Source organism: Moschus berezovskii, chromosome X, assembly GCF_049115385.1.
Source record: "Moschus berezovskii isolate FMDL1 chromosome X, NW_MosBer_1.0, whole genome shotgun sequence".
Lineage (NCBI taxonomy): Eukaryota > Metazoa > Chordata > Mammalia > Artiodactyla > Moschidae > Moschus > Moschus berezovskii.
The window spans coordinates 57,048,393-57,072,706 of NC_142488.1; the positions used below are offsets into that span (position 1 = coordinate 57,048,393).

The 24,314-nt window shown below is 38.0% G+C and overlaps 1 protein-coding gene across 1 annotated transcript in view; it reads right to left on the reverse strand.

Moving 5' to 3' along the window:
* Positions 1-24,314, reverse strand: part of RP2 (RP2 activator of ARL3 GTPase) — a 49,163-nt gene that overhangs the window by 19,641 nt on the left and 5,208 nt on the right. The window contains exon 2 of the mRNA XM_055438654.2: positions 4,901-5,566. Coding sequence (XP_055294629.1) covers positions 4,901-5,566 — 666 coding nt within the window. The remainder of the gene's footprint in view (positions 1-4,900; positions 5,567-24,314) is intronic.

Consider the following 24,314-nt stretch of genomic DNA (forward strand, 5'->3'; position numbering starts at 1 on the left):
AACATAAATTAGCCCTCAAAATTTTAAGCATTATTTAAAATTTTTTTGACTGAAACTAACAAATAGAAGCTTTAGTTTGGTGACAGTGCAAATGTCCAATGAGAGGAGAATGGTTAAGTAAATTATGGTACATTCACATGATAAAATACCATAGTTCATTAAATATAACAAATAATAATGGGAGAAGCTTATATAATAATATTAATTTTAAAAACCATGATTCAAATTTACATAGTATAGCACAACAATGATAGATTATGTTTATGGAGCACTTACTATGTGCCAGGCAGTTTTATGTATTCTATATGTATAACATGTTTAACCCTCTTACAAGACAAGATACTATTATTACTCTCATTTTATAGATGAGAAATTACAGAGTGGGTAAGACATCTGCCCATGATCACACAACTATTAAGTGACAGAACTGTGATTTGAATCCAATTAATCTGACCATTGTTCAGTTGCTAAGTCATGTCTGACTCTTTGCAAGCCCATGGACTGCAGCATGCCAGGCTTCCTTGTCCTTAACTATCTCCCTGGGTTTGCTCAAATGTGATTACAGACTAAGTAAATTAAAAATTATTCCTACAAAGATAATTCAAGGTACAGCATAAAAAGCTTATTTCTACTCTATTTCTATAGTTCTTTACAATGAGTACACATTTTTTTAAACATGCAAACACAATTTATTGTGTGATAATAATTTTCATCCATCTTGGGCAAATATTTAGGAATAGGACTTTCAGTCATATATAAAATGAGTACACATTAATTTTTAAGATAATTATGAAAATATTTTTTAAAAAAGGAAAATTATGGAGAGAGTAACATGGAAACTTACACTACCATATGTAAAATAAATAGCCAATGGGAATTTGCTGTGTGTCTCAAGAAACTCAAACAGGGGTTCTATGTCAACTTAGTGGGGTTGACAATATATGTCTGCCTATGGCTGATTCTCGTTGAGGTTTGACAGAAAACAACAAAATTCTGTAAAGCAATTATCCTTCAATTAAAAATAAATAGATTTTTAAAAAATGCAAAGTGACTCAACCAGTTAAAGCCTACTGAGTTTTTAATCATAAAAGTAACAAATAAGCTCAATATAGAACATTAAGAAAAAAAACAGAAACAAAGAAATATCAACCAAACTGCCACTACTCAAAGATGCCACTGCGATAATAGGTACACCTTTTTTGGGCCATGCCACATGGCTTGTGGGATCTTAAAAGTTCCCTAACCAGGGATCAAACCCATGCCCCCTGTAGTGAAAGCTCAGAGTCTTAACCACTGGACCACTCCACCAGGGAAGTACTGGTATACTTCCTTTTACCCTTCCAGTTTTTGTACCCCCATTACAGAAATAATACAGGTTTTATGTAAAATCCACAGAACTAAAAACAAGAAAACCCTGCTCTTAATCCACTTCCTAAGAAGAACCACAACTATTAACATTTTAGTATATATAACTTTCCAGACTTATCTGCTTAAAAAAATTAGATACATAGTATTTTATGAAGTTTCACTTACTTAGTTGTGAACATTTTCCAACTATTCTACTATAAAATCAGTTTTAATGTTTGATAGTATTTCATTCTATGGCTACATTATTCCATACCATTTCATCAAATTGGATTCAAACTCAAATTCTTTTACAGAGCCCTCAATGCTGCCTCAGAAATAAAAAGAAATACCCATTTAAAAAGTAGAAGAAAATTATATAAACATCACTGCCAGATGATGACTGCAAAGTTACTTAAAATATCAGAAACAATCCTACATCTGTTTCTAATTCCCTAGACTGCTCATTACCTCTCATTTTATAGTCAGACACATAAACTGACAAAATAAGATGATTAATTCAAAATACCATTACCTAAAAGCAAATAATGAACTATGAAACTAGTATATTTAGTTTGATATTTCACTGCAGACGTGAAGAAACTTTCATGAAAATTCCACTTTTAAATACTTGAAAGTAGCAGTAATTACCCAACTTAAATTATCCAATACTTTACTTCCCAGATGGTGCAGTTGTAAAGAACTCGCCCGCCAATGCAGAAGTAGGAGATGTGGGTTCGATCCCTGAGTCGGGAAGACCCCCTAGAGGAATAAATGGCAACCCACTCCCTTGTTCTTGCCTGGACAATTTCATGGACAGAGGAGTCTGGTGGGCTATAGTCTATGGGGTCACAAAGAGTTGGACATGACTGAGCACATATACATGTGGTTACTTCCAAACAACTCAAACTACTTTTAATTTATCCTATGCATATCTGTGATGCAGTTAAGAGCCAGCAGGAAATCTGATTTTTAGATGAGAAAACTGAGGCTCCAGTGATGCCATCCAACCATCTTGGATGACAGAGCACGAGATAGTTGGATGGCATCACTGACTCAATGGACATGAATTTGAGCAAACTCTGGGAGATGGTGAAGGACAGGGAAGCCTGGCATGCTGCAGGCCATGGGGTCACAAATAGTTGGACGTGACTGAGCGACTGAACAATGAGAATTTCTCTTGACTCCTATGGAATGTGTTTTCTGGTTTACCCAGTTTTTCTAGACTTCCTACTCTCTCAGGTTTCTACTTTCTATCTCAAAAAACTATTACAATAGCTTTAATTTATAAAAACAGTATTTAAAAAATTCTGTGCTACTCCTAGGGTTTAACAAAACCAGAGCTAGCAATCACAGTTTTAGTCTAAGCTGTTTTAAGACATCTGTGTTATGATATGGAAAGACTCAAGTTTTATTTTTTCCATCTCAGCACTAACTAGCTTCTACACATATTTTCCAGGGAACTCTAGCTTCACTTTTTTTAAAAAACTATGTAATCTCTCTCTTAATATGTAAGTCACTGGTCTTTCAGCATGTTGTGATACCCTGTTCACATGTACTTGGCATTTTCTTCTTTTTGTTCTCTTTATTCTGTGATTTCAGAATTAGTTAGGATAACTCTAGCCAAAAAGTTCCATGGTTTTTCCTTCTAGGCTGGAGGGTAGTATATGCTTTGCCTTTACACACTTTTGGTCACATTTCTACTCCACCAGGCATTTATCAACTTTCCTTTACCTCTGAGGCCGCATAAGAGTATCATGCTTAAGGGTTAAGACTATGGTCTACAAAGCCAAACTCCCTGGATTTAAATCATGGCTCTGCTACTCACCAGCGAGTGACCTCTTGCTGGTTACTTACTTTCTCTGTGACTCAATTTCTTAATCTGTATAAAGAGGAACAATGGCACCTATTTCATAGGTTTTTCTGAATTAAGTGAGCTAATTCACTTAAATACTATACAATAAACACTATATAAATGTTAGCTATTATTATTATTGTCATCATTTTTATTTTTGTTATTGTTGCATTTTTATTTCAGTTATTCTGTAATCCAGAAGGCTATATAAAGAACACAAATCTTCCTGGTCAGGTTACTTTCAAGTACACACAACCTGTCATTTCACATATCAGATACCGAGTTGAAAGGTTAAGAATGTCTGATGACTCATGAAGAATGACAGTGTTTGCTTCGATGGCTTTTTCCTTTAAACATATTATACATTCTTTATGTTCTCTTTGAACTATCAACCAAAAAGGAGTTTAACCTGAATAATTACTTCTTTTGAAAACTGTATGTAGATTTTTTAAAAAAATCACCATACAGTATAATGAAAATGTTCACCTCAGATGTTGGATTAACATGTGATTAGACAGCTCAAAGGCCAGAGCACTTTTTCTACATCTCACCAGATCCATAGCATGTGTTTATCAGATTGGCATAATCAAAAAAGAAAATATCAAATTCTTAAGAGTATATTTGGCTTCAGTTGTTTGGAAAACTGGACCTCAGATATACTTTGTAGATTTCAGACATGGGCTTTCTACATTGTGGAATGTATAAGCTACAGAGAAGCAGTCACTTGTAGTTTTTTTTTTTTTTTTCTAAAACCATTCTTTTTGACAGAAGTGTTACAACTTAAAAAAAAATTCACTCAAAAAGAGTTTTCCGTTCACCTCTCCATTTCTGGTAGCTTGATTTTCAAATTCAAAGAGACTTCCTGAAGAAAGCTTGATTAATGGATAATCAATACATCCTACTGCTGCCTCCCCATTGGAGCACCCACCAACCAGGAACTACTACTTCTGGAACCCTTAACCTCAAGTGAATAACCCCACTTATTTCTCAAGTGAAAGGTGCTACCCAAAGAACACTTCTCTACTCCTGAATGCACTAAAAGCCCCTGATCATGAGCCTACAAACTCTGGTGTCCCAGCTGCCACCTCATTCTATCACACTGACTTCCTCTTCATAGCAATATGGCAAAGGGAAGTGAGGAAAGTAATGTGGAGGTTGCTCTCACAGTCAAAACAAGTTCCAAAAGTTGAATTCCTAAATGTCTTTCCCACACCCTAAATGATTAAAAACTCCAGATAAATTTCCCCAGTAAGTAACTATAAAAGGTCATGCTTCACTTTGTAGTACTACTTTTGTGATAAAGAATGGAAATTCTTTGAGGGCAGATAATTTTTCTGTGTATCTCTCCTCCCAGCATATATTATATTTCATCAGCTCTAAACTTCCATCAATTGCAAGACACATTTCAGAGAAGCAAAACTGGAAAACAAAGGTATATCCTATAATCAGTGAAATATGGGAACAGTAACTTTCACATAATGAGTGCTTAATGGATGCTTCCTGAATTGAATTATGTTTTTAAAGTTTCTTTGCGAAAGTATTTGAGGCCTAGCTTCAGATAAATCCGTAGTGGGCAGAGGACTATAATTTAAGGATTGCCTGTATTTCTAATAGCCAATTTGAAAAGAATGGATGTTCTCCAGGAAGTGGTTTGTTCCTATATAGGTGTATGTCTGTTTCGGTTCTCTCTCTTCTCCTTACCTCATCAATTAGTTTTCTGGCATTTGCGATAGTATAATCACCAGCAAATAATACCACTAAGCATGATTCATCACTGCTCTTCTGTCTCTGACCCCGAGACACTGGAACGATACTTCTACTGGCTTCTGTGGAAACACGGACAGCTTTGAGCTCTTCGGTAGTAGGTAGAGGAACATGGTCCTGAACGACAGCATCTTCTGGAAGAAGGCTCCAGTTGCGTTCTCCTGACACAGGTGTAAAGTCATGAATGCTACTCCAGGTATTATTGAAGATACTGAGCCCTGCATCTTTGAACTGGAAAGCTAATTCAGGGTAGTACCACTGAAAACAGCTAAACTTGATATTCGTGGAAGACTCAATAATGGGCTGAGTGGCGCAGCACAAGAAGACTTCCAGCTTTCTACAGTCCCGCACACGAAACTGTTGGCAGGCTAATGCACACTTACAATCTCTGCAATTCCGGAAAAACACACTGCCTTTCACAGGTCCCAGAAAAATGACACAATTAGTACAGTCATCAATAGTAACAGTAGCAGAGTGATCAAAAATATAGATGTTACAGTTCTCACAGTCTTGAATGAGAAACTGTTGTCCTGCCACTTTCCCAGGTAAGCGACCTACTGTTACATCCTTCAGTCCACTGAACATGTAGTCTTTCAGATCAACCTGTAGGAACAAAACACAGACCTTCAGTATTATTAACATTATTCAGCAAACATTGTCTATTAGGTGTCAGGAACAATTATTTTTAATGCCAGAACAGAGACTCAAGCCAGGTTTTAATGATCACTGTCTAGTGTTCAGAGCCCAAAGGCTCCAAGGTTTGCCAGCCTGGGACTACACAAGTGGAAAGCCTAGGGTCGTGGACATGGGGAGGCCTGCTCACTTTGCCAGCAGGGATACAAGCAAGTACAAAGCTAAGGACACACAGAAAACTGGAATCAGTCACCTTTACTCTCCCCAGCTGGGGTCTACACACTCCTGGCTCCTTCCTAGGAGCCTCATAAATACAGGGAAAGAAAAAAGATCACAAATAACCACACAGACAGATTGTAGAGCCCTGACATACTCTGTCTCCAGGACACCTGCTTCCTGGGAGACATGTCTGTTTGATGTGGGTGGGGGTGATGGCACAAACTTTTCTTATAACCAGACCCGGCAGTTTCCTACAAAGGGTTCCAGTGAGCTTACATATGCTGAGTACCCAGTCCCCAAAGTAGAAAGCTACCTTTGGGATTTAGTCATTGAAACCATGGTGGTAGGCCAATCAGTCCAATCTCTTGGTGGGGCAGTCAGGCACATCTACCCATCTCTCAAACTGGTAGGTTCTGGATAACCTAGTGGATACAGTGGAGAGACTAAGAGCCACAGGGCCTTTTATGATGCCCTAAACTGGGTAGGACTATGAAGAAAATGGCCTTCTTAGTCCTCGGGAGCCCAGCTAGGATTCCCAGAAGACCTACTTCATTTGACATTCACTTGAAAGATTTTCAGAGCCCTAGATGGTGCCTAGAAGGGAAGGAACAATTTTTAATGATGAAATAATACATTTCAACTATTACTGACTTTGCAACATAGTGAGAAACATGACAAACATTTTTTTTAAATAAATAAATAAAAGGCATGGGAGGGAAAAGGGAGAGGAAACTGTTATAGATAAAGAAAGGCTCAAGGACATACCAACCAAAAAATGTGTGGACATTGCTGGATCTTGTTTCAATATATCAAGTATTGTAAAAGTAACTTTTAGAAACAACTGGGGAAACTCTCATACATACACACAACATATTGGATGATATTAAGGAATATTTCAGCTTTGACCCTTTTCTTTTTCTGATGCTTCACTTAAAAAAAAACAAAATGGTTCCTTTAAAACTTCTGAATTCAGAAATACACCCAGATTGGAATATGCTTCTCTTTTCTTCTATAAACTGATGCCTGGGGTCTTACTTTCTAAACCCCAACTGATTTCTGCAATGTGCTACAGAAAATGGAAGAACGTGAAGGCATAAGTCATTGTATGTTAGAATTTGTATCTACAAATTTGACTCAAACGTTTATTAAGCTACTACTACAATGTAATTTTTTTTTCTAAATTTCACCATTTCTAGCTTCAGGTATTTTAAACTAAAACCCACAGAATCTTTTAAACAGTATAACTGGAATCTGTCACATTAGCTTTTAAATTTTAGCTGACCTCTCAAAATATAGTCATTAAAAGACCATTTTGATTTCTCCAAATTACTTTGAAATCTACTTGCACTATCTTACCTCTTTGTGAATATAAGATTTCAAGCAAAACTATTCATGTACCAGAAACAGGCTCCCATAGGTATAGTACATCAAAAACTTCATTATTTACAAAGGCATAATTTAATCATCTTAATCATACTCAAACTAGCTTAAAGTGACTTATTCAGTATTACACAATAAATGTTGTACTCATCTGGTTTTACACAATGTACTAGAAGAAATATTGGTCTGTAGCATGAGGCAACAAAAGAGGCACCTCTTTTCTAGCCTCAATTTGGTCACCTACAAGCAACATGAATGAAAAAGGCACTTTAACTTTCTAGATCTTCAGTCACTCACCCATTCAGTATCTGAACATCCAATAAGAGCCAGACATTGTTTTAAGCACCAAAATGAATATGGCCAGTTTTTTCCATAAAACAACTGAACACTAAACAAATAATTTTAAAACAACCTGGCTGATGTTCAGGGCGTCTGGGGGTGAAAGGATACATATATATGTATGGCTGAGTCCCTTCGCTGTTCACCTGAAACCATCACAGCATCGTTAATTGGTTATACTCCAATACAAAATAAAAAGTTAAAAATAAATAAATTGGACATCTGAATTGGAGGTAAAAACAAATAAAATACCATGGCTGGGTAATAAAAGATGCCCAGAATATTCTGGAAATACAGAGAAGCAACACCAGGGGAAGGGAAGGTAGGGGTATAAGACTTCCACTTCAAAGTGAGAATGAATAAGGTGAAATTCACCAGGGAAACATGCAAGAGTGGTTGAAGTTGGTTCAACAACAGACTCAGACTGCTGGTCTAGATTTCCTTGGGAGCAAATTTAGGACAGGGTAAAAACCCTGTGCTGGTGAAGAGCTAAGAAAAATGGGTGGTGATTAACTTTGATAGTGGTTTAGGATCTCTCCAAATCCTCAGAACTAGCGAATTAAAATCTAAGGAGTGTTTTCTAATGCTGCTACTCAAATGGTTTAGCAGACCATCCCCCACACCAAAAACATCTCCCCCCAAATCCCACAATTCTAGGAGATCCAGAAAACACAATGAATAAGTTTGAGTTCTGCATCCAACTAGTAGAGTACACTCATGTTTTTCTCTCAAGCACACATGGGAGATTTTTTTAAAAACATCATGTACTAGTACTAGATCATAAAGAAAGTCTCTATTTTAAATAACAACCTAAAATATTTAGGATTAAATGTTAAAAAACCTTCTATGGAATGCACCGAAAATGGTGCTTATCTAGCCACGATAAAAACTCTCAAATTAATGCATTAAATGTCCATCTTAAGAAATTAGACAATAAAAAGTAGAATAAATGGACTTGCTGTAGTAGAAGGAAAAGAAATAAAAATAATATGAGACTACCGATTTAGAAATCAAATATATAGTAGAATATATCAGCAAAGCCCCAAATAGGTGTTTATTTATTTATTTTTTTGACCGGGGAGGGGGAATCTAAAAATTAGGCAACTTTCTGGCAAGAATGATGAAGAAAAAAGAACAAAAACACAAACAGTGGAAAGGGATGGGAATGTGGTGGTCATGGAGCAGGATAATAGGATATTGATCTAGTCAGGAACATGTAAGAGTGGTTGAAGTTGGTTCTGCTTTAGGCCTTAAGCAGGATAAAAAAACACTCTCTAGCCTTCAGCTTGTCTCTTGGCACCAGTCCACCTCCCACAGTGGGAATGAGAAGATCTAGAGTGCCACCAATAGGTTTTTTTGTTTTTTAAAAAAGAGCCCAGGAAATCTTCAAGCTTCAGTATGGTTACTCTCACTGTACTAGAAACTCCTTAAAATTTTTATGTAAAAGTTTGTGTGTATTTTCCTGGGGAATTGATTTGGGCTTCAAGATTCTGGACAAATTATCTTTGTGTAAAACATAGATAGCAAGTTCAAAAGTCTGCAAGCATATTTATCTCAGAATTAAGTAGGAAACAAACCACTGTGGATAAAGATAAAAATAAAACAATTAATACTTCTTAAAGGAATTCAGCTATTTTTTTGGCATGGGAAATGATTTATGATATATTATCAACATACAGTATTTAACATACAGAAATTTCAACTATATTAATTATAATATATTATAACTAGTACTATATCACTAGTGTAGTTAAGACTTGTTGCAAATCCAGAAAGAAAATCTATTCTTAACTTCAAAAATACTGAGCTGCTGTTTTAGGCTTGGGCTGTATTATGGACTGAATGTGTTGTCTCAGAATTCATGCCCTGAAGCTCTAATCCCTCAATGTGATGGTATTTGGAGGTGGGGACTTTGGAGGTAATTAGGTTTGTTTGGTGGTTTAGTCACCAAGTCGTGTCTGACTTGTGACCCCATGGACTGTAGCCCGCCAAGCTCCTCTGTCCATGGGATTTTCCAGTCAAGAGTACTGGAGTGGATTGCCATTTCCCCCTCCAGGGGATCTTTCCTGCCCAGGAATCAAACCCAGGTCTTCTGCATTGCAGGCAGATTCTTTACTGACTGAGCTATGAGGGAAGCCCAATTAGGTTTAGAGGAAATCATGAGGGAGGAGCCCTCAGGATGGGACTAATGCCCTTATAAGAAGAGATGCAGGCAGGCACTGAGGAAAAGAAGGGCATATGAGTACACAGGAAGATGGCAGCTGACTACAAGCAGGAAGAAGGCTTTCACCAGTGAGAAATACAGAACTCTTGGCACACTGCAAGCCCATTCAAATCTTTGCACTAAGAAACTTGACCAAACTCTAGCAAGGCTTCTAGTAGCACAAGGCTATGTCCTGTTAAAATGCCTGCCTGAGAAAGCTCAACCCTGTGTGAACATTTACTATTTGTTCTAGCCAATATCTGATGATAGGCCCCTGACCTCCCTTTCTTAGAACATTTACTGAAAAGGGCTTACAATTGTGACTGTATTCCTTACTAGAAGTGTCTTTCTCAAGGACCTGAGAGCCATTGCTATGAAACGTAATTATTAGGAAGGATAGGGCCTCTGTTTACCAGTCTTTGTGGGAAGATAAGATCTTAACTTCTAAACTGCCAGCTAACAAACGTGGCTGGCCTATTCTCATTTACAAGGACCAACTTTGTAATTTTTCACTTCTCTGACTCTACTGAGGCCCTGCTCTTCCCCCATCCCTCATTCTCTCTTAAATCACTTAAATCACCTCTGCACAAACTGGAATGGTACTCAGCTGTTTCCCCTGTCAGGAGTTATTGAACAAGATCTGTTTTCACTGCTTTAACTAATGTCCAGCAGTATTTATCTCTGACACCAGACACTGCATCTGCTGGCACCTTGATCTTGTACCTCCCAGCCTGCAAAACTGTGCAAAATAAATCTCTGTTGTTTAAGCCACCCAGTCTATGGTATCTTGTTATAATGGCCTGAGTAGACTAAGACTGGCTGCCATAAGAAAACAATACAGACTGGTTAAGTTTTTTTTTTTTCAGACTGGTTAAGTTAAACAACAGAATTTATTTTTCACAATTCTGGAGGCTGGGAAGTACAAAATCAAGGTGCCACTGGGGTTGGTTTCTGGAGAGACCTCTCTTTTTGTCTTTTGGATGGTTGCCTTTTTGAATTATCCTCATATGGTCTTTCCTGGGTGAGTGCAGGGTAAGCTTTCTGATGTCTCTTCTTATAAGAAGAGATCAGGGCCCCACCTTTATGACTTCATTTAACTTTAATTATATCCTTAGAGGCCCCATCTTCAAATAAAATCAATCATACTGAGAATTAGGGTTTCAACATATGAATTTGGAGGTGGGGGTGGGGAATCACAAACAAGCAGTCTATAACAGCTGTCAATGCTGAGGAATTAAATGTAATTTACTATTCTAAGTATTTCACCTGGACACTTCAGTTCTCACATTTCATTCAGAAATTAATCCTATAGCTAAAGAGTTCTATAGTATAAAATTATTTGGACTATCAATATGATCTACAAAAAAATAAATTTAGGATTTATGTTGCTGTACTTACTTTCTCAACAATTCCTGAAAGTTCTTCAAAACAAAAAGTGATAAACAACTTGAAGTTTAGTACTGTAATACTTTTACAAAAGTTACTAGTCCTCAAAGTGCCCCAAATCACAAACACAAAAGTTCAAGTTTTTAAACTACTTTTTCACAAGAATTACTTATGAAGTGAGTTTAGTTTAGTCCATATTTCTAACTACAATCTTTGAAACGTAGTGGATATACTATCAAAATCAAAGAAACATTTCAGGAATTGGAATTCCCCAGATACAGCTACTAAACAAAGTTAAGTATTATTTTCCTGACTGAAAACAAAAGTGAACATCTTATTTTTTACTGAGCAGTTAATGGAAATTTTTCATTATTATTCATCTCCACAGTTAAATTTCCATAGCAGTCTGAGATGAAATAATGGGATTTGTTAGTTTCAATGGAAATCTGGTCTTGGTAGAAGCTCAAAATAAGACTCAGGAGTATAAGAAGCACTACATAGGTACCAGGCACCATTCTAAGTGCTTTATAATCATTCACTCAATCCTCATAAAAAACCCTATGAGGGTTGTGTACTATTGAGACAGGCCTGGAACTGGGGACCCTTTGCTGCAGTGCTGCAATACCTGCACCTGGACACACTTCTCCTCCAGCAACAAAATACAAAGAAACTACATGGGACTAAAAATAACTGCATGCAAGCTCAGTTGAGGCAAATTCTGGACCCAAAAGACACAGTTCAGTTCAGTTCAGTCGCTCAGTCGTGTCCAACTCTTTGCGACCCCAAGAATCACAGCACGCCAGGCCTCCCTGTCTATCACCAACTCCCGGAGTTCACTCAAACTCATGTCCATCGAGTCAGTGATGCCATCCAGCCATCTCATTCTCTGTTGTCCCCTTCTCCTCCTGCCCCCAATCCCTCCCAGCATCAGACTCTTTTCCAGTGAGTCAACTCGTCGCATGAGGTGGCCAAAGTATTGGAGTTTCAACTTTAGCATCAGTCCTTCCAATGAACACCCAGGATTGATCTCCTTTAGAATGGACTGGTTGGATCTCCTTGCAGTCCAAGGGACTCTCAAGGACCCAAAAGACACAAAGAGAATAATGTTTTTTTAACAAAAAACCCAACTGCCACTTTTGAAGAGCCTGCAGCAAAAACAGGGTTTGTCAAGAGCAAAAGCAGGGTACAGCAGCATGCCATCTGCACATGACACCACCTCATGGATGGGCAAAACACCTAAGCCACCCCTCCAGCCTGACCCCTAGACACACTCCTACACTCATCTCATATAAGGAACAAGCTTGCTGCCACCCCCAGCAGGGAGCAAACATGAAAGGAGATCTGCTGTTTGTTCGTGCACCACCCCGCTGCTGCAGCAGGGAACCCAGTAAAGCCTTGCCTGAATTTCTTTGTCTGTTGTTGTTCAGTCACTCAGTCATGTCTGACTCTGTGAGTCCATGGATGCAACATGCCAGGCTTCCCTGTCCTTCACTATCTCCCAGAGTTTGCTCAAAATCATGTCCATCGAATTGGTGATACTATCTAACTATCTCATCCTCTATCAGCCCCCTTTTCTGCCCTCAATCTTTCCCAGCATCAGGGTCTTTTCCAATGAGTTGGCTCTTTGCATCAGGTGGCCAAAATATTGGAGCTTCAGATTTAGCATCAGTCCTTCAAATGAGTATTCAGTGTTGATTTCCTTTAGGATTGACTGGTTTGATCTCCTTGCTGTCCAAGGGACTCTCAAGAGTCTTCTCCAGTAGCACAGTTGAAAAGTATCAATTCTTTGGGGCTCAGCCTTCTTTACGGTCCATCTCTCAAATCTGTTCTTGTCTGGACTGTAGTCAATTGCTATTGATTGGGGTAGGCCAAGAACCCTAGTCTGTAACACTATCAATATAACTATCTCTATTTTACAGATGAGAAAATTGAGGTACCCAGAGGCTAAATAACTTGGCCAAGGTCACAGAGTAAGTGCTTGCTTAAACTGAGACTCAGACTTAGGCAGTATGGCTCCTAAGTACATTCCCTTGGCTGCATCTTCAATTCAACCATATTCAAATAGAAACCAATGTTTACTATGTGAATAGATCAATGCAACAGAATAGAATTAAAAAATAGACTTATGTATATATTGACAAAAGTGCGAAGCCAATTCAATAGAGAAAGGACAGTCATTCAACAAATAGTGCTGGAACAATTAGACACCTATATGTAAAAAAATAAAAAGCATCTCTGGGACTTCCCTGGTTCTCCAGTGGTTAGGACTCTACGTTTCCACTGCAGGAGGCATGGGTTTGATCCCTGGTTGGGACCTGAATGCTGCAAGGTGTGGCCAAAAAATAAAAAGCATCTCCCATATCTTGTATCATATTTAATAAATAACCAAAATGGACCAGAGAACCTAAATATAAAACCAAACTATAAACTTCTAAAAGAAAACAGACGAGAAAATCTTTATAATTTGGTTAGGCAAAGATTTCCTAGATATGAAACTAAATATGATTCATAAAAGAAAAAAGTAAGGGACTTCCCTAGTGGTATAGTGGCTGGGACTTCACTCCCAGTGCAGGGGGCCTGAGTTTGATCCCTGTTCAGGGAACTGGATCCCATGTGCCACAACTAAGATCTGGAGCAGCCAAGTAAATTAAATAAATATTAAAAACAGAAAAAATTGAAAATCGGACTTTTATCAAAATTGAAACTTGTTTTTCAAAATACATCAAGAGAAGACACCTCATTATTTGAAGGGAAAATATTTGCAAGACACACATGATAAGGGACTTGTATCCAGGATATGTAAAAAAATTTCTCAAAATTCAATAATAACAAAACAATCCAGTAAAAAAAGAATGGGCAAAAGATTTTAACAGACACTTTACCAAAGAAAATATAGAGATGGCAGATAAGCAAATGGAAAAATGCTTAATTAATTAGCCATTTGTTGTTGTTCAGTCACTCAGCTGTGTCCAACTCTTTGCAACCCATGGACTGCAGTACTCCAGGCTTCCCTTTCCATCACCAACTCCCGGAGCTTGCTCAAACTCATGTCCATCGAGTCGGTGATGCCATCCAACCATCTCATCCTCTGTCGACCCCTTCTCCTCCTGCTTTCAATCTATCCCAGCATCAGGGTTTTGTTTTTTTATTTTTTACTTTACATTATTGTATTGCTTTTGCCATACATTGACATGAATCTGCCCCGGGTGTACATGTGTTCCCCATCTTGTACTTCGCATCAAGTGGCCAAAGTATTGGAACTTCAACTTCAGCATCAGTCCTTCCAAGGAATATTCAGGACTGATTTCCTTTAGGATTGATTGGTTTGATCTCCATGCAGTCCAAGGGGCTCTCAAGAGTATTCTCCAACACCACAGTTCAAAAGCCTCAATTCTTTGGCGCTCGGCCTTCTTTACCATCCAACTCTCACATGCATACATGACTACTAGAAAATCCATAGCTTTGACTAGATGGACCACTGTCAGCATATTAATGTCTCTGCTTTTTACTATACTGTCTACGTTGGTCACAACTTTTCCTCCAAGGAGCATCTGTCTTTTAATATCATGGCTGCAGTCACCATCTTCAGTGATTTTGGAGCCCAAGAAAATAAAGTCTGTCACTGTTTCCATTGTTTCCCCATCTACTTGCCATGAAGTGATGGGACTGGATGCCATGATCTTAGTTTTCTGAATGTTGAGCTTTAAGCCAACTTTTTCACTCTCCTCTTTCACTTTCATCAAGAGGCTCTTTAGTTCTTCTTCACTTTCTGCCATAAAGGTGGTGTCATCTGCATATCTGAGGTTATTGATATTTCTCCAGGCAATCTTGACTCCAGCTTGTGCTTCATCCAGCCTGACATTTCCCATGATGTACTCTGCACACAAGTTAAATAAGCAGGGTGACAATATACAGCCTTGACGTACTTCTTTCCCAATTTGGAACTAGTCCGTTTTTCCCAGTCTTGTTCTAACTGCTGCTTCTTGACCTGCATACAGGTTATCAGGAAGCAGGTAAGGTGGTCTGGTATTCCCATCTCTTTAAGAATTTCCCACAGTTTGTAGTGATCCACACAGTCAAAGGCTTTGGCATAGTCAATGAAGCAGAAGTAGATGTTTTTCTGAAATTCTCTTGCTTTTTCTATGATCCAACGGATGTTGGAAATTTGATCTTTGGTTCCTCTCTCTTTTCTAAATCCAGGTTGAACATCTGGAAGTTCTCAGTTCATGTACTGTTGAAGCCTGGTTTGGAGAATTTTGAGCATTATTTTGCTAGTGTATGAAATGAGTGCAATTGTGCGGTAGTTTGAACAATCTTTGGCACTGCCTTTCCTTGTAACAGGAATGAAAACTGACCTTTTCCAGTCCTGTGGCCACTCTTGAGTTTTTCAAATTTGCTTACATAATAAATGCAGCACTTTCACAACATCGTTTTTCAGAATTTGAATAGCTCAGCTGGAATTCCATCACCTCCACTAGCTTTGTTTGTACTGGTGTTTCCTAAGGCTCATTTGACTTCACACTCCAGGATGTCTGGCTCTAGGTTGGTGATAACACCATCATGGTTATCTGGGTCATGAAGATTTTTTTGGTATAGTTCCGTGTATTCTTGCCACCTCTTCTGAATAGCCTCTGCTTCTGTTAGGTCCATATCATTTCTGTCCTTTATTGTGCCCATGTTTGCATGAAGTGTTCCCTTGGTATCTCTAATTTTCTTGAAGAGATCTCTGGTCTTTCCCATTCTATTGTTTTCCTCTATTTCTTTGCACTGATCACGGGGGAAGGCTTTCTTATCTCTCCTTGCTATTCTTTGGAACTCTGCAGACGGATATATCTTTCCTTCCCTTTCTCCTTTGCCTTTAGCTTCTCTTCTTTTCTCAGCTATTTGTAAGACCTTCTCAGACAACCATTTTGCCTTTTTCCACTTATTTTTCTTGGGGATGGTTTTGATCACCACCTCTTATACAATGTTACAAATCTCCGCCCATAGTTCTTCAGGCAGAGATCATCTATTTGATCTAATTCCTTGAATATATTTGTCACTTTCACTGTATAATTGGAAGGGATTTGATTTAGGTTGTACCTGAGGGGCCTAGTGGTGTTCCCTACTTTCTTCCATTTAAGTCTAAATTTTGCAATAAGGAGTTCATGATCTGAGCCACAGTCAGCTCCCAGTCTTGTTTTTGATAAGTGTATAGAGCTTCTCTATCTTTGGCTGCAAAGAAAATAATACATCTGATTTCAGTATTGACCATCTAGTGATGTCCATGTGTAGAGTCACCTCTTATGTTTGGAAAGGGTGTTTGCTATGACCAGTGTGTTCTCTTGGCAAAATTGTTAGCCTTTGCCCTGCTTCACTTTGTATTACAGGGCCAAACTTGCCTGTCACTCCAGATATCTCTTGACTTCCTACTTTTGTATTCCAGTCCCCTATGATGAAAAAGACATCTTATTTTGGTGTTAGTTCTAGAAGGTCTTGTAGGTCTTCATAGAACCGTTCAACTTCAGCTTCTTCGGCATTAGCAGTTGGGGCATAGACTTGGATTACTGTGATATTGAATGGTTTGCTTTGGAGATGAATAAAGATCATTCTGTCATTTTTGCGACTGCATCCAAGTACTGCATTTTGGGTTCCAGAAAAACAACTACTTCTGCTTCATTGACTACGCTAAAGCCTTTGACTGTGTGGATCACAACAAACTGTGGGAAATTCTTCACGAGATGGGAATACCAAACCACCTTACCAGCCTCCTGAGAAATCTGTATGCAGGTCAAGAAGCAACAGTTAGAATATGGACATGGAACAACGGACTAGTTCCAAATCGGGAAAGGAGTACATCAACGTTGTATACTGTCACTCTGCTTATTTAACTTGCATGCAGAATACATCTACAGAAATGCCAGGCTGGATGAAGCACAAGCTGGAATCAAGATTGCAGGGAGAAACATCAATAACCTCTCAGATATGTAGATAACACCAACCTTATGGCAGAAGAGGAACTAAAGAGCTTCTTGATGTAAGTGAAAGAGGAGAGTGAAAAAGTTGGCTTAAAGCTCAACATTCAAAAAATGAAGATCATGGCATCCAGTCCCATCACTTCATGGCAAATAGATAGGGAAACAATGAAAACAGTGACAAACTTTATTTTCTTGGGTCCAAAATCACTGCAGATGGTGACTGAAGCCATAAAATTAAAAGACACTTGCTCCTTGGAAGAAAAGGTATGACCAACCTAGACAGGATAGTAAAAAGCAGAGATTACTTTGCCAACAAAGGTCCGTCTAGTCAAGCTATGGTTTTTCCAGTAGTTTATATGGATGTGAGTTGGACCATAAAGCAAGCTGAGTGCCAAAGAGTTGATGATTTTGAACTGTGGTTTTGAAAAAGACTCTTGAGATTCACTTGGACTGCAAGGAGATCAAACCAGTCAATCCTAAAGGAAATCAGTCCTGAATATTCCTTGGAAGGACTGATGCTGAAGCTGAAGCTCCAATACTTTGGCCACCTGATGAGAAGAACTGACTCATTGAAAAAGACCCTGATGCTGTGAAAGACTGAAAGCAGGAGGAGAAGGGGACACAAGAGGATGAGATGGTTGGATGGCATCACTGACTCGATGGACATGAGTTTGAGCAAGCTCCGGGAGTTGGTGATGGACAGGGAAGCCTGGCATGTTGCAGACTATGGGGTCACAAAGAGTTGGACACAATGAGCAACTGAACTGAACTGCATTTTGGACTCTTCTATTGACTATGAAGACTAATCCACTTCTTCTATAGGATTCTTACCCAGAGTAGTTCATATAATGGTCATCTGAATTAAATTTGCTCATTCCGGTACATTTTAGTTCAATGATTCCTAAAATGTCAATGTTTACTCTTCCCATCTCCTATTCGACCATTTGCAATTGATCTTGATTCATGGATCTAATGTTCCAGGTTCCTATGGAATATTGTTGTTTACAGCACTGGAGTTTACTTTCACCACCAGACATACCCCCAACTGGGCGTTGTTTCTATTTTGGCTCAGGCTCTTCATTCCTTCTGGAGTTATTTCTCCACTCTTTTCCAATAGCATATTGGGCACCTATTAACCTGGGGAGTTCATCTTTCAGTGTCATATCTCTTTGACTTTTCATACTGTTCATGGGGTTCTCAAGGCAAGAATGCTGAAGTGGTTTGCCATTCCCTTCTCCAGTGGGCCACATTTTGTCAGAAGTCTTCACCACGACCCTTCTATCTTGGGTGGCCCTGCATGACATGACTCATAGTTTCACTGAGTTAGGGAAATGCAAATTAAGCCACAACGAAATACCACTACACTCTTATTAGAATGGCTATTTTTTTTTTAAACTGACCTTACCAAGTACTGGTGAGGATGCAGAGAAACTAGATTTCTCATACGTTACTCACAGGAATGTAAAATAATAAAGCCACTTTGGAAAAGGTTTTAGCAGTTTCTTAGAAAGTTTAACATACAATTTCCATATGATCAGAAATCTCATTCCTAGGTATTCACTCAATTGAAAAGAAAGTTTTCTTCTGTTCAAAAACCTGTATGTAAATATTTCTGGTAACTTTATTTATAATTACAAGAATTTGTAAACAACCCAAATGTCCTTCAAGTGGGGAATAGATATGTGGTACATTCATAAAATGGACTACGACTTAGCAATAAAAAGGAACTGATACATGCAATAGCATGGATGAATCTTAAATGTATCATGCTAACTGAAAGAAGCCAGATTAAAAATGTTATCTACTACATGATTCCACTTATAAGACATTCTCAAAAAGATAAAATTACAGGGATAAAAAAACTGATCAGAGTGAGTGTGGTGCTGCAAAGGGTATGAAGTCTAGTCCTTCGTTTTATAAATAAGGAACCTGGAGCAAGGATGTCCTCCAAGGCATGCAGCTGGATTGGAGGCATAAACTATGTGACCCCCAGTACATTCCTGCTTGCAGAATGACAACCTGGAAGACAAGGTTGGAAACAGAAGTCTTACCAGGACTCTCCTGAAATGAGGATCTGAGCCTCCATCCTGGACAGGTGGAGCTTGCAGGACTGACTCAGGAACCCTGATGGGAGTGGTTGCAGTGCTGTGTGTTGCAAAGCACATAGTGGAGATGCACATCTAGATGCACGTCTGGAGATACCAACTTGGCGGGACTGTGGGGACACCTGTTTTGAATTCTGGTCCCACCATTGGAGATCTCCCATTTTTCTTGGAGATTAAGCCCTGAGCTTTTAGAGTGGGACCACTGACTCCAAGACCCTAGGCTATCAGAGAACTAACCCTAGGGAGTATCCAATAGTGAGAACTCACACAGAGGAAACCACTTGAATACAAGACCCAGTATCACCCAACCACCAGTAGCACCCTGTTTTTACGCCTCATCTAAACAACAAACAAAGCAAAGCTACAAACCAAATCATCAGCAGACAGGATTAGCACCTCGCTCAGCCTTGCCCATCAGAGGAAAACCAAACAAACAAACAAAAATTAAGCACAAATCTCACCCTATAAGAGAAGGAAATGGTAACCCACTCCAGTATTCTTGCCTGGAGAATCCCATGGACGGAGAAGCCTGGTAGGCTACAGTCCACGGGGTCGCAAAGAGTTGGACACGACTGAGCGACTGAACGGAACAAACGGAATGGATAAGAAGTTTACACAAACCACTGGACCAACCTTATGAAGGCAGAAACCAAAAGGAAGAAAGAATTCAGACTTGAAGCCTGGGAAAAGGAGACCTCAGACACAATAAGTTAAAAAAAATAATAATGAAAAGGCAGAGAAATAATACACAAATGAAGGAACAAACTAGAAACACAGAAGTACAAATAAATGAAGAGGAAATAGGTAAACTACCTGAAAAACAATTCAGAATAATGATAGCAAAGATGGTCAAAAACCTTCAAAACAAAATGGGGAAAACGCAAGAATCAACTAAGAAAGACCTAGAAGAATTAAAGAATAAACATGTGGAGACAAACAACACAATTACTGAAGTTAAAAATACTCTAGAAGGAATCAATAGCAGAATATATGAAGCAGAAGAATGAATCAGTGAGCAGGAAGATAAAATGGTGGAAATTCTGAAGAGCAGAATAAAGTAAAAAGAATGAAAAGAAGTGATGATAGTCTCAGAGACCTCTGGGACAATTTCAAATGCACCAATATTTGAATTATACAGGTCCCAGAAGAAGAAGAGAAAAAGAAACGGTATCAGAAAATTTTTGAAGAAATTAGAGTTGTAAATTTTCCCAACATGGAAAAGGAAATAGTCAATCAAGTCCAAGAGGCACAAAGAGTCCCATACAGGATAAACCCAAGGAGAAACACGCCAAGACACACACTAATCAAAGTAACAAAGACTAAACACAAAGAAAGAATATTAAAAGCAGCATGGGAGAAGCAACAAATAACATACAAGGGAGACTCCGAAAGCTTAACAGCTGATCTTTCTGCAGGCCAGAGGGAATGGCAGGATATATTTAAAGTACTGAAAGGGAAAAGTCTACAATCAAGATTATTGTACCCAGCAAGGATCTCATTCAAAATTGATGGAGAAATAAAAAGCTTTTCAGACAAGCAAAAGTTAAGAGAATTCAGCACCACCAAACCAGCTTTGCAACAAGTCTTAAAGGGACTTGTATAGTCAAGAAATACAACAGACGAAAAAAGATCTACAAAATCAACTCCAAACAATTAAGAAAGTCACAATAGGAACGTATATATCAATAATTACTTTAAATGCAAATGGATTGAATGCTACAACCAAGAGACACAGACTGGCTGAATGGATACAAAAACAAGACATATATATATATATATATATATATATATATATATGCTACAAGAAACCCACTTCAGACCTCAAGACACATATACACTGAAAGTGACAGGATGGAAAAATATACTCCATGCAAATAGGAAGCATAAGAAAGCTGGAGTAGTAATCTTCATATCAGACAAAATAGACCTTAAAATAAAGATTACAAGAGATAAGGAAGGATACCACATAATGATCAAGGGATCAACCCAAGAGGAAGACATAACAATTGTAAATATCTATGCACCCAACATAGGAGCTCCTCAATACATAAGACAAACACTAACAGACATCAAAGGAGACACTGACCATAACACAATAATAGTAGGAGACTTTAACACCCCACTCACACCAATGGACAGATCATCAAAACAGAAAGTTAATAAGGAAACACAAGTCTTAAATGATACATGAGATGAGATGGATCTCACTGACATCTTCAGAACATTCATCCAAATGCAGAGGAATACACCTTCTTCTCAAGTGCACATGGAACATTCTCCAGGACAGACCACATCTTGGGTCACAAATCAAACTTCAGTAAATTTAAGAAAACTGAAATTGTATCAAGCATCTTCTCCGACCACAATGCTATGAGACTAAATATCAGTTACAAGAAAAAAAAAACTGTAAGAAACACAAGCACATGGAGATTAAATAGCACATTTCTGAATAACCAACAGGTTACTGAAGAAATCAAAAGGGAAATCAGAAAGTTTCTAGAAACAAATCACAATGAAACAGGACAACTCAAAACCTATGGGATGCAAAAAAAGCAGTTCTAAGAGGGAATTTTATAGCAATACAATTCTACCCCCAAAAATGAGAAAAATGTCGAATAGACAACCTAACTTTACACCTAAAGCAACTGGAAAAAGAAGAACAAAACCCCCAAAAATAGTAGAAGGAAAGAAATCATAAAGATCCGAGCAGAAATAAATGAAAAAGAAATGAAAGAAACAATAGTAAAGATTAATAAAACTAAAAGCTGGTTCTTTGAGAAGATAAACAAAATTGACAAACCCTTAGCCAGACTCATCAAGAAAAAAAGAGAAAAGAATCAAATCAACAAAATTAGAAATGAGAAAGGAGAGGTTACAACAGACAATGCAGAAGTACAAAGGATTATAAGAGACTATTATGAACAACTACATGGCAATAAAATAGATACCCTGGAGGAAATGGACAGATTTTTAGAAAAGTTCAATCTTCCAAGACTGAACCAGGAAGAAATAGAAATTATGAACAACCCAATTACAAGCACTGAAATTGAAGCTGTGATCAAAAATCTCCCAAAAAACAAAAGCCCAGGACCGACCAGATGGCTTCACAGAATTCTACCAAACATTTAGAGAAGAGCTAATGCCTCTCCTTTTAAAATGCTTTCAAAAAATTACAAAGAAACACTTCCAAACTCATTCTACGAGACCACCATCACCCTGATACCAAAACCAGACAAAGACAACACAAAAAAGAAAACTACAGGCCAGTATCACTGATGAACATGGACATAAAAATCCTCAACAAAATTTTAGCAAACAGAATTCAGCAACACATCAAAAAACACATACACCATAATCAAGCTGGGTTTGTTCCAGGAATACAAGGATTCTTCAATATATGCAAATCAATCAATGCGATATACCATATTAACAAATTGAAAGATAAAAACCATATAATCATCTCAATAGATGCAGAAAAAGCCTTTGAAAAAATTCAGCACCCATTTATGATTAAAACTCTTTAAGAAATGGGCATAGAAGGAACCTACCTCAACATATTAAAGGCCATATATGATAAGCCTGCAGCAAACATTATTCTCAATGGTGAAAAATTGAAAGCATTCCCCATAAGATCAGGAACAAGACAAGGGTGTCCACTTTCACCACTATTATTCAATATAGTCTGGAAGTCCTAACTACAGCAATCAGAGAAGAAAAAGAAATAAAAGGGATACAGATCAGAAAAGAAGAAGTAAAGTTTTCACTGTTTGCAGATGCCATAATACTGTACACAGAAAACCATAAAGATAGTATCAGAAAATTACTTGAGCTAATCTGTGAATTTAGCAAAGTTGCAGGATACAAAATCAATACATAGAAATCACTTGCATTTCTATATACTAACAATGAAAAATCAGAAAGAGAAATTAAGGAATCAATCCCATTCACCATTGCAACAAAAAGAATTAAAAATCTAGGAATAAACTTACCTAAGCAGACAAAAGAGCTGTACACAGAAAATCATAAGACACTAATGAAAGAAATCAAAGATGGCATAAAGAGATGGAGAGATATTCCATGTTCCTTGGTAGGAAGAATCAATATTATGAAAATGACTATACTACCAAACACAATCTATAGATTCAATGCGATCCCTATGAAATTACCAAAGGCATTTTTCACTGAACTAGAACAAAAAATTTCACAATTCATATGAAAACACAAAAGACCCCGAATAGCCAAAGCAGTCCTGAGAAAGAAGAATGGAGCTGGAGGAATCAATCTTCTTGACTTCAGTTTATACTACAAAGCTACAGTCATGAAGACAGTATGGTACTGGCACACACACAAAAGAAATATGGACCGATGGAACAAGATAGAAAGCCCAGAAATAAACCCATGCACCTATGGATACCTTATTTTTGACAAAGGAGGCAAGAATATACAATGGGGCAAAGACAGCCTCTTCAATAAATGGTGCTGGGAAATCTGGACAGCTATATGTAAAAGAATGAAATTAGAACACTTCCTAACACCATACACAAAGATAAACTCAAAGTGGATTAAAGACCTAAATGTAAGACCAGAAACTATAAAACTCTCAGAGGAAAACATAGGCAGAACACTCGACGTCATAAATCAAAGATCTTCTGTGACCCACCTCCTAGAGTAATGGAAATAAAAACAGAAGTAAACAAGTGGGACCTGATTAAACTTAAAAGCTTTTGCACAGCAAAGGAAACTATAAGCAAGGTGAACGAAAAACCTCAGAATGGGAGAAAATAATAGCAAATGAAACAACTGACAAAGGATTAATTTCCAAAATATACAAGCAGCTCATACAACTCAATACCAGGAAAACAAACAACCCAATCAAAAAGTGGGAAAAAGACCTAAACAGACATTTTTCCAATGAAAACATACAGATGGTTAACAAGCACATGAAAAGATGCTCCACATCGTTCATTATTAGAGAAATGCAAATCAAAACTATGAGATATCACCTCACACCATTCAGAATGGCCCTCATCAAAATGTCGACAAACAATAAATGCTGGAGAGGGTGTGGAGAAAAGAGAATGCTCTTGCACTGTTGGTGGGAATATAAATTGATACAGCTGCTATGGAAG